The 17,911-nt window shown below is 41.4% G+C and overlaps 1 protein-coding gene across 18 annotated transcripts in view; it reads right to left on the bottom strand.

The window, feature by feature from the left end:
* The window catches only part of LOC106042289 (uncharacterized), a 215,889-nt gene that overhangs the window by 171,628 nt on the left and 26,350 nt on the right, over window positions 1-17,911 (bottom strand). The window contains exon 1 of one of the 18 annotated variants that reach the window (XM_048060860.2): window positions 2,307-4,525. The exons of the other annotated variants lie outside the window; for them this stretch is intronic. Coding sequence (XP_047916817.1) covers window positions 2,307-2,336 — 30 coding nt within the window. The 5' untranslated portion in view covers window positions 2,337-4,525. Of the gene's footprint in view, window positions 1-2,306; window positions 4,526-17,911 lie in introns of those variants that run through there. 18 annotated transcript variants of the gene reach the window in all.

The raw sequence follows: 17,911 nt of genomic DNA, 5'->3' as shown, positions 1-17,911 counted from the left end.
GAAAAGGTCATTACTTGTTTAAAGATGCTAGTTAAAAGTTTCCATCCATTTTCATGCACAAGAACAATTAGCAGCGTACTGAGAAACTGATTTATTTTGTCAGCTCTTCTTCCACATTAAACTCTTGATAGATCTCTCCTGTATTAGGTCAAGTCTATTCAACAATATCTAATTGAACTACTTGTTTTGTAGTTCAGGCTTTTACCTGCAGGATATGAAAAGTTAAGAGGGCAGAAGCTGTCCTCCTCAAATGCATATGGCTACTGCCTACTGTCCACAGCAGCTATTTAATGAGTACAAATGGTGTCATCTCCAAGCTCTACGAGTTTTGTAGGCTCAAGACTTCGTTATTTAGAAACCATATAACAGAATATAGCCCTTGGATTTCCTATTCTTCTCTGAAAGTTTCAGCTATTTTTCCTTTTGATTAAAAACTTCCAGAACTAAAAGAATTATAGTTTATCAGGCAGAATCTACATGAGAGAGCTGTAACAGTATTATCATAAGCACTTACTATTTTTAAATTGCAGCACTCTTTTCCACTGCTTCATCCCTATACATCATCCCCATGACAGCTACCACACCAAGGTCTGTAATTCAGTAACTGCTTTCTCTCCCTACCCCTCTACACATTTTGTGATTGCAATGCATAGGAGGCTGTGTAAAACTAATGATGCTGTATTGTAAAAAATCCTCAAACTCACATTTCACTGTTGTGAAATTGATTCTTGTCCTGATTTGGCAGGTTCATTGGTGTTTCATGAAGTCAATGCTTTTGGACGAAACAATTATTTCCAATATTTATCATTTATTTTTTTGGATTTGTAGCTTGAAGAGAGTGAGCACTTTCTAACTAGCATGGTGACACCCTTTGTATATATCAGTGTACTTCAGCAGTGCATTGAAGCCCATTTGTTTTATCAGCTATTTCCTCTTTGTCCTCTTCTCTACAGTTTAATTTCATTCATAATTTCAGTAAGTTCAGTTATTTCCCCTTTTCAGGTCATTTAAAGGGATTTAAACCAGCAGAGATCGAAGTACCAATCCCCATGCAGAGCCACGCAGTTCTCACCCTCCTGCACCACTTTCCTCATAGATTATCAATGAGGGTAGGAGTTGGCCTGGGATGAGACCCATTATAGAAGCATGACCATCCAGGAGAGTGAAAATACTTGGATATCAGAGGTGATATGCACAACCCCAGCCCCAAGAAAAGAGCAAAGCCTTGGAAATAGATCAACGCAATGATTTTTGCCTAGGCAAGTTAATGATTTCACGCTTACTTGCTGATACAGGGCAGAGATGCACCAGTGAAATAAATACTATGATGCAGCATCAGCCTGCATCATTCAGACAACCAAGGCAGCCAGAGAGTTCCCTGCAGACTAACTCAGCCTGTTCAGGAGCTGAAAATGCAGCTATGCTGCCCGCAGCTTCTGAGCTGGCTCAATTACAGCCATGTGCTAATGCAGCTAATAGTGTTCCTGGCACCCAAACCAGCTTCCCCAGCTCCACCCTGCCTCACATACTCTCAGAAGACAACAGATTTCAGAAAACTCAGCTCAATCCCAGCCAAAGACACAGAACCTAACAGTAGCCCAACTCTGCGTGGGGCTGAGCAGATTCCAGCAAGGGGCTGCCTGCATCAGGAGTGGATAAAACCCAGCGGCAAGCAAGAGTGTGCAAGGCAGGATCCTGACCAAGACACAAAGCTGCTAAGGATATGAAAAAGACTAGTTTTTCTTTACAAGACCTTTTGATTTGCTAAAGGCAAGTTAGTATAAAATTATTCCGTATGTGTTAGTACTCCTCTAGGTAAGCAAGCTGCACCCACAGCCAACAGAAGATGTTCAGATTGTGTTCAGACAGCCTCAAAGGAAACCAGGTAACTGACCTGAGCTGACACTCTGACAGCCTGCTGTCACAAAATAGGAAAACCAACTGCAGCTGTACTCCATAATACAACGTGCAGTGTGTAATTGCGGATCTTGTTGGACATCACCAGAAAAATTGTGTGGGTAACAGCCTGCCATACTAAAGGAGTGAACACTTTTAAGATCCCCAACTTGTAACACTTCCCACAGTGAACTTAATTATTCTCATCTGTCCAAAATTCAGACAATAAACTGGATTCTAATGTGTTATATATCAGCCTTCCAACTAGGTGCACTCAGGTGGTTAAAAAGAAATACTGACATGCTAACTCCAGCACAGCTGTAACTATTTAGATGACAAAAACTAACAGACAAAATCAAACATCAGTGTCACTTTGGCAGGCGGGAAGGCTATAAATAGACCAAACTCACCTGAAAAAGAGTCCAAGAAATGTCTACCATTGCTCACCAACAGATTTGCAAGCAAACTCTGAGGGAATCAAATGTACCCTGAGTGCTGAAGGCCCCTGGGGGCATGGAACACGCTGGAGGGTGCTGGGAAGCTGCAGAAGAAGCCTCCTTTAAGGACATTTGCCAAGCCTGATTCCCAAAATATTTGCAGTACAGCTGTCACAAGGGCTTTGGCAAATTCACCTGTGCTGGGTGCAGGTGTCCAGGCGTCTAGCTGTGGGGCTCAGTGAGGAGAGGCCCCGGCCGGTTCCAGTAGTTTCCAGCGGCCTCCTCACAGGGTGCAGCCTCTGGTGCACTGAGCAAGATGGCGTCTGGCAGTGAGGGAAATCTGTCCTTCTCCACAGTGTATTTTTTTACTTGGGGTACTAAAATAATATTTTATGTCTATATAGCTAGATTTTGAAAATAAAATTGGAAGGGCCCAGCACTTTAACACGTTTCCTGACAGACAGGTCAGACTTCGTGCTCCTGCACTGAATATTCACAAGCGGGACAAAAAGCATCTTTCTGTGTTTTAAGCTATCCCACAAAAGTTGTGTGGTGTTTTTTTTTCTTTTTTTTTTTTCCTCCTCTGGCTGAATAGTAAATTAGAGTTCCCCAGGAGCATTTACTGCTGAAGGATGCAGCCCCATTCCTGGTACAAGCTGGACCCCAACCCACAACACGTGTTGAGGGCTCTGCAGCTCAAGGCAACACCAAACAGTCCTCCATCACTTCTCCAGTCTGTCAGGCAGCTGTCCTCTTCTTTTAGGATGGGATGATCTACAAAGTTACAATGATGGCATAGATGCCAGCTCCCACTGTCACAGTGCTGACAGGCTGCAGCTGCCTGGTCAGCCCTGGTTTGCACCTCACCCATCTCTCTGTCTCTCTCATCTCATCTCTCACCTGCATCATTTCTCTCAGACCTCTGTCCATCTGTCTCCCCTCAGACTTGTTCTCATAAAATGCTCTACTCATTTCTGACTGCCGAAGTTAAAGACACTGGTATTGTCAGGAAAGTGACTACTTTCCACCCCCCACCTCACCCTCCGTACCTCCCTACCCCCCATTCTCTTCTTTTTCCATTCTGCATTGGCTAATGATGCCTACAGGGAAGAAAAAAAAAAAGGCACTTTTTAAAGAAATTAGATAGGTATATGATTCTCCAAATCTCAACTTTTTTCCCCCTTGGTCAGCCTCATGTCAAGAAACCCTCTTTCCTATTAAAAATATTAATAAAAGCTTTCAAGAAGGTTAAGCTGCAACTATTAAATTCAACTATTTCAGAAGAAATTACATGAGACTAGAAAGACTTGCCTTCTGAGGGCAAAAATGAAAAGAAAAATGAAAGCATTCCTTTTGAGTTGATATGAACAAGAAACTTTTTATGTTTTATTCACTGAATCTGAAGAAAAGCCTCCTATTTATGGAAGATACTGCTCCATAGGGAAAACACATTTCCCAGGGATTTGGCAGGAAAACCTAACTAGTTGATATAGTTGAGTGAGACAAGATAGCTTGCCTGTTTTTGTCATCCTCACAGCAGTGGAGACTAGACCCCACTCACCTTGAAGTCCATCCTTTTCAAAACACGGCAATGTGACTGAGGACAACTGCTCAGGAAGGAGCCGAGCCTGAATTCAATAACCTATGAACTCAGATATGGAAAGAATTTGGTCAATTTTAAACGAGATATGTCAGAAACAAAGAAACAAAAATCCTAAGACCCCTTGCTAAATTGACATGCTCTCTTTGGCTCATGTTCTGCAACAAGTCCTTTGGTAACACGGTCACATCTTGTTCAGCAGTATCAAGATATCATTTAGGATATCATTTAAGAAGTGCATTGTTTGTTCTGTTTTCCTTTCTGATATAATACAAGCACAGCTCAGCTACCTGATTTTGCAAAAGCAATCCAAGTGCAGTAGTTTCAACACTAACATTCACTAGAAAACAGCCTCTTTGGCCTCAGCCAAAGCAGACCATTTTTTCTTCCTTTTCATAGCTTTCAGAAATAACATTATGCAGAAAAGTGATTATAGTTGTAATGATAAAAAATGAGGAAAAATGACAACAAATAATGTGGTATCTTTCCTGAGCACACCTAGGGCTTTGAAGCTTCAACATGAGAAGAAGGGTCTTTCTTATATCAGTGAGCTGTGTATGATAAGGTGTTTAAATAAAAAGAAGAAAATATCATCTGTCACTGCCTTAAGAGCAGTAAGATAAAATTATTATATAGGCTGCAAAAAGAAGTGCTCCTGAAAGAAACCATTACTGCAGAAATATTTTTTGGATGAATAGTGTTCATCAATAGTTTAAAGGGGAAAGGAAAAAAAAGCTCACATTTAAAAAAAAAACACAACGTTTGAAATTAAGTATTTCAAATGCCTACTGAAATACCATTTATAAATTTGCTAGGATGAATTTAAAAAGAAAATACTTTTTTTTTTTTTTTAATTTTAGTTGGGAAGAAACAGCCCAAGGATGCTGCAGAAAGTGGGTCAGTACCCCAGACTTAAAAATCCAGCCCAAAACAAAAGCGGCCAGAACAGCAGTTTCATCTCCTACAGTTCCATTTCCTGTATAAAAGTAACTGAACTGCCATGTGGAGGGGGCATTCTCCTTCATCTTCTCCAATCCACCTCTGTAATATGTGATCAGGATGGACCTGGGAAGCCTGGGTACAAGCAGTGACTTGAGCTTAGAACAAAACAACTTGTTTTTCTGAACCTGCTGGGGGTGACCCAACCTATCCCATACAGCATCAATATCCATGAAATATCTACACTTGCTGAAAGAGACAAACATGACAGTGTACTCTTTAAAACTTTATTTAGCAGCTCATTGAAGCACTGATCCTGCAAACAGTATATTAAAGCAGGAGTCTCATCACAAGCTTAAGGAGAATACAACAGGAAGCAATTTTAGGAACTTATATATGATTAAGCTGCTATATGTTTTTCCTTTTCCCTGTTGCATGGGTGATGCACAGAACATACAACTTACACAGGAACACTGATAGTGGTTCTTTTTTATGGAATATAAATCAACATAAAATCTATGTAGAAAATTTAGGGCCAAAAGACATGCTTATATGAATTACAAGGTTTATGATCAAGTAATATGAGCACCCTTGATTTGATCTTTGCACGTTTTATGAACAGAAGTAAAGCTGCTATTTTGCCCCTTTTGCACTGCTGCAGGTGCACTACCTTTCCTTTACTGCTCAGGGCTGAGATTTTGGGCAATATGGAACAGAGAATCAGACCAAAGCATCCACCAAAGCTGTGAGATGTCTATATGAAATCTGAACGTGTATGGAGAAATGGCATGGAGAACTTTATTCAGCTTTCTGAATGCTCTGTCCTCTGATCATGATTCTTTTTTCAGGTTTAGGAAGTGATGCTGTGTTGTCTGATTAAGTTCCCATTTTTTTCCTTATGTTTGCTACAAATTATTCCTTCCCAAAAGGAGTAAGAGGGAGAAGAATTTATGTTACAAATTTATTTTTCAGCAGCTGGAAAACCTTTCTTGCTTTAAGTCCTTTCAGTGGAGAAACCCTTGAAGTTATTTTTTTGTAAACATTTCCAAGAATATTCTGTTAAGTTGAAGTCAAAAAGGAAAGATATGAGCCCAAACAGTGAATAGTGAATGCGCAAATCTTATATTAATCACTAACCACTTTTAATCAGTTCTGCCTTGGCAAAAACACACCTGCACGCACCAAGCAGCCTCTCTCCACCAGTGCACCATCCTGTGGTGCAGCAAAAAGCATCCCACTTTCTCAAAGAGGAGGAAAATTACTGGATGTCTTGAACATCAACATGATCAAAGGGATCCGCAGAAATACTCATTTTATGTTCTTTCCACTTACATATTTTTCTCAGGAGGCAATATATAACTCTCAGACAGGATTTCATCTAAATTTGCAGACAGCATTTATATTTGTCTAGCTTGTTAATGCGGATATCATTAGAAGAAATGTAGTAATGCTTTGTCATCATCCTGACAAATCCTCAGGGAATGTAAACGTCTTGCAGACAAAATCATTTCAGATCAAACCTATGTGAGGTCACTAAAGAAATCTGGCTGAACACTCAGGCTCGCAGCGTCACCAAACGTGTAGCAGCTCCATGATGAATGGCAGCATAGCACTCCTTGGCAAACGTGCAAAGACCTGAGCCCTATCCTGACAACTTGTCTTTTCCATGAAAGCTGCCAAAACCAAAATGTTGTCACTGGAGAAGATTTCTAGGATTTGGTCACAAGTCAGCAAGGCTTTTGTCTGTCTTGTTCTGCTGCTTAACATAGACCAGCAGAGAAAGACGGCAAGCATCAAGGGTTGTGCTGCTTCTTTGCCTTTCTCAGCATGCTCTCCTTGTGCTGTAAAGTTTCTACAGTATTGGAGATCTGAATTCACATACAGAGCCTGATGTGATGCTCATGGTCCCCACAGATGTCATTAAGAGGACAAAAATAAAACAAAGCCTGAGAAATGCCTGTGCAGCAGCAAACGCTGCTCTGTCACTACCTGTATTGCCTTTCAAGAGTAACAGGCACCTCTGTCACCTCCATCCCAACAGGTTACACAAGGCTGGCTAATAACATGGGATAGAAACATTTTTTAAGTTGTTTCACATTTTACCTGATATTAAGAATCAGCTTCCTAAGATGCGTTCATTATTTGCTTATCCAGACAACCTCCCTGAAGTTTAACATGAGTGAGCAAAGGAAAGCAAGTCAAAGGAAAAAAGAAAAAATCCTACTCACAACCCACGATTACATATTTAGTTTGCCCTCTGTCATTTCTATTTAAAATCAGGCTGTGTTCGTTTTAACAGCCATGGTGAAAAGTCCTGAAGTAGGACTGGAGTGGAAGACTCAAGAGCTGCATGGACTGTCCAAACCTACAGGTGCTGCTGCACTTGAGGGAGTCCCTAAGAAAAGCTCTATCACCAGCACCAACTACTTTCCTCTAGCAATAGGAGGCACAAAATTAGGCAGAAAAATAGGGGTTCTCAGTGGGTTCCTTCTGGAGGAAGGCCTTTTGGGTTTCCTGGTCCCCACTTGTGAGAACTGAACTGCAGAAGGACTGTGAACCTGCTTTCCAGGCTGAGGATGCAGGGGAAAACCACCATCTGCATCTAAACAGTTCTGTTTTCCCAGCTACAGAGAGGTTTAAGGAATTTAGAGGAAAACCAACCAACCAAACTCTGTTGTCTCATCAATAAATGCAAAGGTTTTTATTTCAGGAAAAATAAGTTGTTTTGTTAGCAACAGCAAATCACCGACACTGCTACATTTAGCGCCAACGGAGATCACAGCTGGCAACAATAGGTTTTACAGGACCTTCTTACAGATTGACACCAGGTATCAAAAAGGCTCTCAGCTACTAAACCCAAACTAATGATTTCATTCATGTCAAGACTCCCTTTCAGCACGGGGTCACTCACAAATTTCCTTCCTGATAACATTTATGAGTCAGAGTAACCTGCACTCCCCCGTGCTGCCCTGATCTCACACACAAGGCCAGGCTTTAAGATGTTACATGCAAGACAAATTGCAGTTTGTCGGTAATATTTTGCCTCATCTACCCCTTTATTCAACCTGCTATCTTCCCACACATTTCCTTGTTTATCCTCAATTTTCTGTAAAAATCAAACTTCAGGTTTCTCTCTTCCTAGGACTCTGCGACACCTGGAACTGCCCTAAGTGGAAGTATTACTTCAAGAAAGAAACTGTCACTGATTTTAATCAGTGCTCCAGGAGGATTTCAGGCACTCTGTGATAATCCCAAGTTGTAGAGAATGCAATGAGCAATGCACTCGTAAAAGAACACAACCTAGGAAAGAGCAAAATCAGTAGATTTCTGTTTTCTGCTTGTTTAAAGGCCGCCCATCCTCCTAGCTCAGGGTTGAAGCCTGGGCCATACGCATGCGCTGGTGGGGCGTGTCTCAGAAAGGCCCCAAGTGCTCCTGGCTGCACTTGAACCTGCTGAGGGGAGACCCCGGGCGAGAGGGGCACCAGAACAGCCGCTGGCAGCAGATCTGCATGCAGGGCTGTGACGCCCTTTTTTCTCTGAGACAAAGGCCAACAGACCCAGCTCTAGAAGTGAATCTCTCTATGTAAACTGCGATTACCACTTCAATAGGAGTCTTACTCAATTAAGGCCTACGATATTAGCTTCAAGTGGATCAGACGGAGGTCCCCAAAGCAATTACATGAAACAAAGTCCCCCATACAGCAGCTTTTCTCATAAAACCAGAACTCTATTTTATACTATTTTACTCTCAAGAGTAATTTCCTAACTAGTGTTCAAAAGGAATTCAAGTTTGGGAATTCAAAACCCAGGATTAAGAAGTCCGGCCAATAGGTCAAAAACATAATTAGTTTCCACACACCTCCTCATTTCACATAAGAGAAAAAGGCAAGGCAACTTTTGTGTGAGGGAAATGAAGACTTGAGTCTAATGGGGGGAGGTGGCAAAGAAAAAAAAAAAAAAGGGAAGAAAAAAATCTAAGCCTCTTCAATTTTCATAGTTTTTTTCAGTCATTAGCAGCATCTAATTAATTTAGGAGCTCTGAAGTGAGAACCCCAGAGTACCAGTATCTTTCTTTGGACTGTATAAAACTTGTATCTCTTATCTGTTTCTGTAACTCAAGTATGAATATTTTCTCTGTCTGCAAATCCTTTTGCGAATTTGCCTGAAGCTAACTTAATAATATTATTTACAAACAGACAAACAACCCCACTATCTATAACTTTTATTTGCATGGAATGGGATGAAAGTAACATCCAAAAAATGGTGCTTTGAAGCAATATTTGTTAAATATATATATATATAAATGCTTTTTCCAGTCCTCCAATCAGAGGTGAAGCAGCAGGAAAGTCACTTTTTTGTGTGACTACTCCCAATTGCAAACCAAAATTCATTTGCCATCAATAAACATTATTTTCTTGATTTTCTTCCCCATCGCAATTCCTGCCAAAATATTTATTAGAACATTGACAAAAGGAACACTGGAGGACCTGAAGAAGTATGAAATAGATTTGAAAGATCTACAGAATTATTTTGTTCTGCTTATGTTTTCAACCTCTACCACAGAAAGTTTCTTTCCTTCTACAAAACTGTTTGATGTAAGGAACTTTTCCTGTATTGCAGAAGAGTCTATGGAATGATTATATTAACTGCTCTCCTCTTTGAACAGGCAGGGCACTAAAAGATTACCTCAGATATGATTCAAGTGATCTTCATCAAATATATGTATATGGAACAAATATGGTTTTCCAAATACCTTTAGAACAGTTCCTACAACTAGTGCTGAAAAATGTGAAAATCCCCCCGTACTTTTCTGTCTAGCTCTCTGTTCATAAGACCCCTGCTGAAGATAGGAAATACCACTGAAGCCCATGAGCAGCTTTACAGTCTACTATCCTGCAGTGAGGTCAGTCTGTTCCTTAAGAAATTCCTCTTTACTCTCTAACAGATTTAAACTGAGTTTGTACAGCCATAGTCCTTTTGCCAAATTTTACAGTCATCAAGTTAATCGTGCACTTAGCATAAGCATTCATCCAGATAAAAACCACAACTACAGAAAATACTGCACTGTACGTGAAGCTGATTCATGTTTCTTACACTTCCTTTAACTGGCACCTAAGTTGTTGCACATTAATGCAAAGCTGTCATTTGTCCATTTGCTGCAAGGGAACGAGAGGATAAATGGAGCAACATACCTTTTGCAAGCTCCTGTGTTGGAGCGGGCTTGAGCAGCAGTAGAAGAATCGGGGACAAAATTTCAGTTCTCCGTAAAACAAATTTAAAACTCCCACTGGCCAGAAAAATCACCTCTTTCTCATAAGCCAGAACCATAAACAACAATAAAAAGGCAAGGTTCTCATCCAACTTTATTACTGAAGTAGGGGCTGAAATACTGGTAAGCCTCTAGTTCTTAGAGAGACACCCAGAAAATCCAAATGATACAATAGCTTAATATCAAAAGCTATTTTCTCCTCAAACAGTAAAGCTGTGAAAGTGCCTTTCCATAGCCTCTTACACATAATTCACAGTGCAGCAAACCCATGGCTAGTGACGGTGACAGTATTCCAGAAAAATCCATCAAAAGGTAAAGGATTCTCACATTTCATGAAATGTTTATGAGATGACACCCCTCTCTCAGAGGCCCAGGGGAAAAGACAAACAGCTGAAGTAAGAATTCCCAACCCCCTAAAATACAATGCACAGGCACCATCTCACCCAAAAATCAAAACCTTGGGCATGCACCACGGAGAGGAGAGGGAGCTGTGCTGTAGTGTAAAGCTAACGTCTTTAGGTCCTGTCCTTATCCGGTATCTTACCTATAGACCCAAACCGCTGTAGCTGAGTGCCTGAAACATTAATGTACTGAATAATAAAAACACGGAATCAAATGCCTCCAAAATCCACCACTGTATTTGCAGAATGTGTGCAAGAGCAATGGCTGATGTAGCATAAAATCAATGAATACCATGAAGAGTCTGACTCACTGCTGTAGCGCAGATTTTCAAGGCAATGTAGCTACTACTAGCTGATGGGCCGGTGATAAGCAATGCATGCAAACACCCACAAGGCAAGGCTAACAACTGGCCTAAACAGATCAGGGACAAATGCTGCTCACATATCAGCAAACAGTAGGACCAGGACAAAATCCAGCTAACCCAACCTGACGTGAGCTGAGCCCTCTGTTGTCTTCTGGCCCCGCGCTGCTGGTGCAGTGTGGATGTGCCCACGGAGCCCTCCAGCTCACTTAGCTTTTAGGGTTTGTAGTGCTAAGTGCCAAATAAACCTGTATGTCCCAAAGTGCTTTAGATAATATTGAAAACTGATTTTTACATTGCTAGATTGTGTAATGACTTGTTAGCCTGACAGATTAGGAAAACATTTACTGTTACTTTTCTTAGCAGACACAATTCATTAATTAGCAATGCATCAAAACCAAAATAGCTGACAGAAGCCTCCTGCCTCTTTCCAGTTTTATGTGAACTTTCCTTACAGACACATCACTTCCACGTAAAGGTGGCTCAGAAAACATGCGAAAAAGGATGCAAGAATTATCTTAGTGACACATCCAGTCCTAATTAAAGCAAGAGGTTGTGGGGATATAACCAGAAGAGGTGGACACTTTAACCCAGCCTTTTCTAATAAGACAGGAATAGTCTCACAGTGGGAGTACTAGAATGTAACACATGCTCTATAAGTACTAAACAAAAAGCCTACTACATTATGGGAAATGCTGAGATACGCTTACAAAATTAGGAGCAATTAAGCACATATTCTGGTTAGCAGACTAAAACAAATCATTGTAAGTTCTCCTATTTAAATAGCCAGAATTGCTGTGGTGCAACGAGCACAAATAATGCTCATGGTAAGAGGAATGCTGCCTGCCACTGCACCTCCCTGATGTTATTTTTCCGCATGTGCTTCCATTTATTTCAGAAATTTCAGTAGGTCTGGACTATGTTTTAAAATAGGGAGGGAAAAATAAACATTTGCATCAAATTCAATGGTTTGCAGGAGCAAAGGAAGGGCTAATCCCTGAGAGATTTGACATGAGTCTGTTTAATATGCCGTAGCTTCCAGAGCTGTTGGGTTCTGCAGAAGCATACGTATAACTTAGGTGTCTGTGTAGGAATATAATGTTAACACCAGGTGAAGTTGTGCGCTTAGTTAAATTGGTATTCCCCAGCAAGCCACATGGGTCACATGAGTATAACTAAGGCTACAGTTTAGGTCTATCTGAACAAAGGAGGCCAAAGAACTGAAGCTACATAATTAAAAGTATATTTTCCAAACATCTGGCACGGAAAGTGACGAAAGAAAAGCAAAGTGTGCTGTGCCAAAAACAGCCAAATTCATGTGGGGAATGCCGTGGGGAGGCTAAATGCCTGTGCATATAGTGCTAGAACAGACATTGAGTACAATTATATTATGAACACATCAGATGCATTCAGTTTCTCCTGCCACGGCTTGGTTCAGTTGTTAGGATTTTACAGATACTATCAGTAGGCAGATTAATAAGAACAACTCTTGTAAAATTGATACAGTGCTTCATCTGGAGTTACAGAGTTCAACCTGTCTTCATAAAATTCACATGTAAAAATCATTACCAGATGTGACCCTTTTTTTAACACATTCAAAAAACAAATGCTTTTCATGTTAAGATTTCTGAACTTTGTATGTACTACAGGGATTGCAGCCTCAATGTTTTATTAACGAGAAACACCAGGGAGGAAGGGGGGGGCGCTTGTTTAACAGACATATATTAAAAAGAAGTCTTGATGGATAAACACATCAATGGATTTTTGAAAGCACATGCAAGATTTTTCGACAGAAGGGACATGCTGTCACTTTTGCAAATGCCTTTGCTGGCACTCGATCGGAAGTATCTTTACTTTGATGCTGTCCATTTTATCCACCCAGTGAACATCAACCTGACCAAGGCAATCAGGCTTAAAACCAGAAAGCAAAAGAGACGGGGTAAAGATATTTAAAAAGCTACTATCAACAAATTACAATTGCAGAGCAAGATGTAGAGCACTCGTTTTGTCACACGTAATGCCATGACTTGAGGTTGCATTAGTGTCATTTCGTTCCTGTAACTCTACATTTATGGCAGACAGACACATCTACTTCCAGTAACACCCGCAACCAAGAGGTGAGCTAAATCCTCCCTGAGCTCAAGCAGGACTGTATATGCGTGGGCTATGGCATTGCACCCCAGGATGCTGAGCGTAGGCTCCTTGATCTAAAGATGCCCCTGCGGTGACCCCGTCACTGTGAGATCTTGGGGAGAATCAGAGCCCAGGTGTGAGAAGCTGCTTGTAGAGCTCAGCGTTTAGGGGCCGAGCCCCTGCAAGCCATCAGGCTTTTTTTCCTTTTCAGAAACGTCTAACAGTTCTTTATGGCGTTTCCAGAGGGGCTCAGTGAACAACATAGCAGTCAGCTCTGTGGCAGCATTGTGAACACTTTTAACCCCAACATTATGCTATTACTTTTTACCCGTTTTCAGACATTGCTTTCTACTACGCTTTCAGTTGTGATTTCAGACGTATGAAACAAATCTTTGATTAATGGATGCCTGAATACTTCTGGGGCCCCGATGAACTTGAAGAAATAGCCACCACTTGTTACATGGGTTCTTTTGCAGGCCATACACTGCTCAGCAGGGGCCTGACTGCCTAAACAGATGCAATTATTTTAAGGGCAGTCAGCTTTCTGCATAAAATAACGTCTACTACTTTACCGATACAGCTGGCACATGCCTTTGGAATTATTCCTCATTTGTCATCACTGCTATCTGTACTGTAGATCAATTAATCTGTTACCTGCTGTTGTTTTGGTTAATTAAAATGACCTCAGGAAAGCAAACCATCCACAAGTACTTAATGTACTTAAATCCCTATATAAGGGATATAAAGCGACTGCTTGACCTATCAAAACTAGGTTTTCAACTCCATTAACATCATCTCTCAACACTTCCACCTGAAGCTCTGTAACAGCTTCCAGCATCATTTAACTATCACGAATTGAAACACTTATATTTTCTATTCTTTCCTAGCTTGGGCCTACAGACTTATCACTGTTAAATTAAACACAAAATGCTGTGTTTAATCTCGAGTGCTTTGATGCCTCTCTTAAAAACTTCTGCAGCTCAGAGAAGCATTTCTAACTCATGGGGCATTTGCGTAGCTATTAATTGTTACAGTAAACTTTGAAGCTACTGCCACATGCTGACCTCTCTCGCTGTGACTTGGCAGAGGACAGCCTAACCTGAATTTTCTTAACGCCAGGAAAGTAACTGAAGGGTGATGGTCTGACTGGAGGGACAAAGTTAGGCAAAGTAGGCTCTAGTGGAAAGAGACAGAATCTTACTCGGAAAACACATCTCCCTCCTCTCAGTTGCAGAGGGACCTCATGAGGATTCAATTTCCACCACTGGTATCTTAGTCAAATATCTTAATTTCTGTAGGAGGACTAAAGGCCTTCATGTCCTCCTCTCAGTGTCTTTAGCAGAGCATTTCACTTCCCAAAGGATTAGGATTCCTCTTGCTCCCCATGCTGGAGTTCACCAAGACCATATGATAGGTAGAGTTCAAACCAATTAATAGCCCTACTCATTATTGTTCTAGGGAAAGAAATCATGACTTAATTTAATTCCCAGAAGTTGTGTGCATGGATACAGTTGTGACCTTTTTGAACCATTGCTTTTCCTTTTTTAGTTTGTTCATCAACAAATAGTATAAACTCTGGGAAGTGCCTATTAGGAACTGTGTATCATCTGTTCATTTGGAATAAAAATTTTAGTGTATGCTTGAAACATATTAACCTACAGTCAGGATTGCTTCATACGGTTTGTTCTACATGTCAGCCAGGAAGAGATCACTCAGCTATTTAATTTCTACCATAGGTCCTCCACATGCTGTTAATCCCCATGCGGAGGAGTTCCATGGTGAAGCTTGAATAGTACTCTTTCTTGCCCACTCTCTGAGAAATTTTGCATCTTCCTCTTTTCCAACTTTACTTAATAGATCTTCCATCTAGACGTGCTTTGCAAACTTGTCAGTTTGGGGATAAATTCACTTGCAAACCAAGGTAATGACACTTCAGGCATTTCTCAACCTGAAGAAGAGAAAAATCTGCTATAGATCAGCACCCAGCTAGCCTACAGACAACTACTCCAGCAAGGAAAGAAAAGAAATAAACCACATTACATTGCTCAAATAAGACCCTGACCCATGTCTCTGAAAGCTCAGTCCTTCCCTGTGTGCTGCGCAAAGCAAGAACCCTATACAAATCCAGCTTGAAAGTTTATTATGAAGCTCTGCCCTGTCACTCATTTGCATGTGTGAGCTAACTTAAAATCACGCAAGCTGCTATTTGATGTCTTGATGATGCAAGGTGTTCTTAGAATGGAAGCCTCTCTGGTACGTACATATGCTCATTTTCCATAATGAGCCCTCGTTTTTTTTTTAATCTGCAGCAGGAAGGTCGTTATGAATGGGAATCACAAAATGCCGTTGACAAGCAGTAATGTCAGAAGTTCTGAGGCCAAACAAACTGCACAGTGAAACTAACAGATAACAGGTAGTTAGCATTTTTATGTAAAGTCTGAAATATTGCTGTGAATTTGCCCTTTCAGCCAGAAAGGTCTCAGGCAGCTGGCAGAAGTGCTCCATGCAATCTATTGCTGTTAATGCTTCCTCCAAGGTGGAAATTTTTGTTTGTTTTGTTTTGTTTTCTTCAAGAAAATAAAACAACAAATAGGAAGCACGATGAGGAAGCAAGACTGCAAGAGCAAACCCTGGGTACGCTGTTTATTTCTGTTTCTGCATTAAGTAGAACAGAAGCTTTTGTTAGCTGCTGATTCCGGTCCCCAAAAATGAAACATCACTGCCCTCTTCTGTAACACAAGAAAGTTGTATCCGTCAGCAACCTAACATGTCTAAACAGAGAGAAAGGTAGTTACATACCAGGTGATGATGACATATTGAACTTGCCCAAAATTTTAAACAAAAGGTATTAATTCATTTGTCCACCATTATCTTCATGCCTGTTACTAGTCTTGAAGAGCCTGATAAAGATCTAGCCTCAAAGGGAGCAAATAAGGAATAAATACACTGGAATTTATGGACTACCAGTTTGTGTGTGAGACAGAATCATGTCCATTTCTGAACTTATTAAGAGGCTTAATAAAGAAGCTGTACATTTTACTGCCTCAATTTGGCTTGCCTTTTTGCAAAGTTTAGAAATCCGATGCCATGTTCAACTTCCTCTTTCACAGTCTCTCTGTAAGCAAGCAATCCCCTTGTTCCACTCACATTATCATTTTCTTTCCCTTTCCCTTTCCCTTTCCCTTCCCTCCCCTGCAAATTGCAGCCACACTGTCCTACTGTTTTTTCTGGAGCCTTTCCAGCACCTTTTCCACACAGTGACATCTCCGGGCACCCACCCCAGCAGGAAGCCTCCCTCCCCTAAGTATTTTTTCAGCTCCAACCAATGCCCTCTCAAGCCTCACTCCTGAAAGCAAAGCGTGCTTGACAAACTGAAGGTTCCCTCATGCGAGTTGTTTAAAATAGACTTGAAATCTAAAAATACTTTAGTTATCGAAAGCAGGCAGCAGCTTTTAGGCTGAATGTAGGCTGAAACTCTGGATTGTGATTTCCCTGCAGTGCCAAGGCAGGTTACTTCTTGGGGAGTGAACTGCCCTTCTGTCAGGTGTATCTGGAAGGAACAGAGCTGGCAGAGCCTGCTTCTTACAGCCCTGGGAATCCCACCGTGTCCCACCATGTTGCCGGAGAGGTGTGTGTCAGAGAGGAATAAGTAGGACACCAAACAGGTAATAGAGGTTGGATATGAAAGGCGAAGAGAAAGTAAACTTTGTGTGCCTCCAGCTGCCCAGAAAAGGAAGGGGCTCCTCTTGATCTTGTGGTTATGGAGAAAGGCACAGGGCAGCACAGCGCAGAGCTGGGCACTGGTCCAGGCACCCTGCGTGACACGGGCAAGCTTGCACACCTGCCCACTCCCTTCTCGCATCCTTTGTACCCAGCAGCGCGGTGAGGAGAGATCTCTTAAAGTTTATGAACTGCCTAGCCAAAATACCGAGACTGTGTGAACGATGAGATTCTTCCATGTAAAAATACACAGAGTTGTAGGTCCTTCTGGCACACTGAATAAACACCCCGTGTAGAGACATTCCTTGCCCAGCGCAGCTCTGCTTAAGCCGCGGCTGATTTATGCCGCAGGGGAGATAAACACAGAGGTGCGCTCCCACAGCCGAGCTAGGGCTCTCACACTTTAATTGCTTTGAACTCACTTCTGATTTTTATTTCATTTCGGTCTACAACACTAACATAAGGAGACATGAGATTGTAAGACAAATATAATTATCTTAGTGTCAGCTTGATTCAGTGGAGTATGAGTAACTCATTTTCAGTCATTACTGCTGACAGGGCCACAGATACTGTAGTTTGCAAGAGAATTGTCTTCTGACTCTGGAAATACCATGATTTCATGTTTAGCACAGCATCAGGTACTTCCGTGGCTACACTAAGCCAACATATGTCTGAATCAGCAACTAGGTGCCCTGCAGAAGTGACCAAAAGGCCAACCACTGCACTGGGGACCACCCAAGGGGCAGGAGATGGATAGCGTCCTTGTTTTCCCTCTGTAAGAATGAAAGTATGCCCACAATGTGCTTGGGATGCAACAACTGTCAGCGTTCTCTCATGGTGCTTCTTGCATGTGTTTCCAACTGGAGCTTCCTCTCTGAAATTTGTTTTCTTTACAAGTTCTTGCACCAATTTCAGTGGGTGCTGAGTCAACTTCTACGTGGTATCAAATACATAGAACATATTTACACCACAACGCTGAAAATCTATTTGATAACTTCCTGTCCAAAACTGCATGAGGATCAAATGTCTTTTCAACTGGAAGGAAGAGAAAAAGTAACAGCCAAACCCACCACAGCTTCCCTTGGTTCCAAGGCACAAAGCAGCCGCCTGTGCTAAGATGCTCATACCTCCTTCTTTCATAGCTGCTCCCAGCC

Source organism: Anser cygnoides, chromosome 3, assembly GCF_040182565.1.
Source record: "Anser cygnoides isolate HZ-2024a breed goose chromosome 3, Taihu_goose_T2T_genome, whole genome shotgun sequence".
NCBI classification, from domain to species: domain Eukaryota; kingdom Metazoa; phylum Chordata; class Aves; order Anseriformes; family Anatidae; genus Anser; species Anser cygnoides.
Note: the sequence above shows the minus strand (reverse complement) of the source record. Positions and strands in the feature narration are given on the sequence as shown.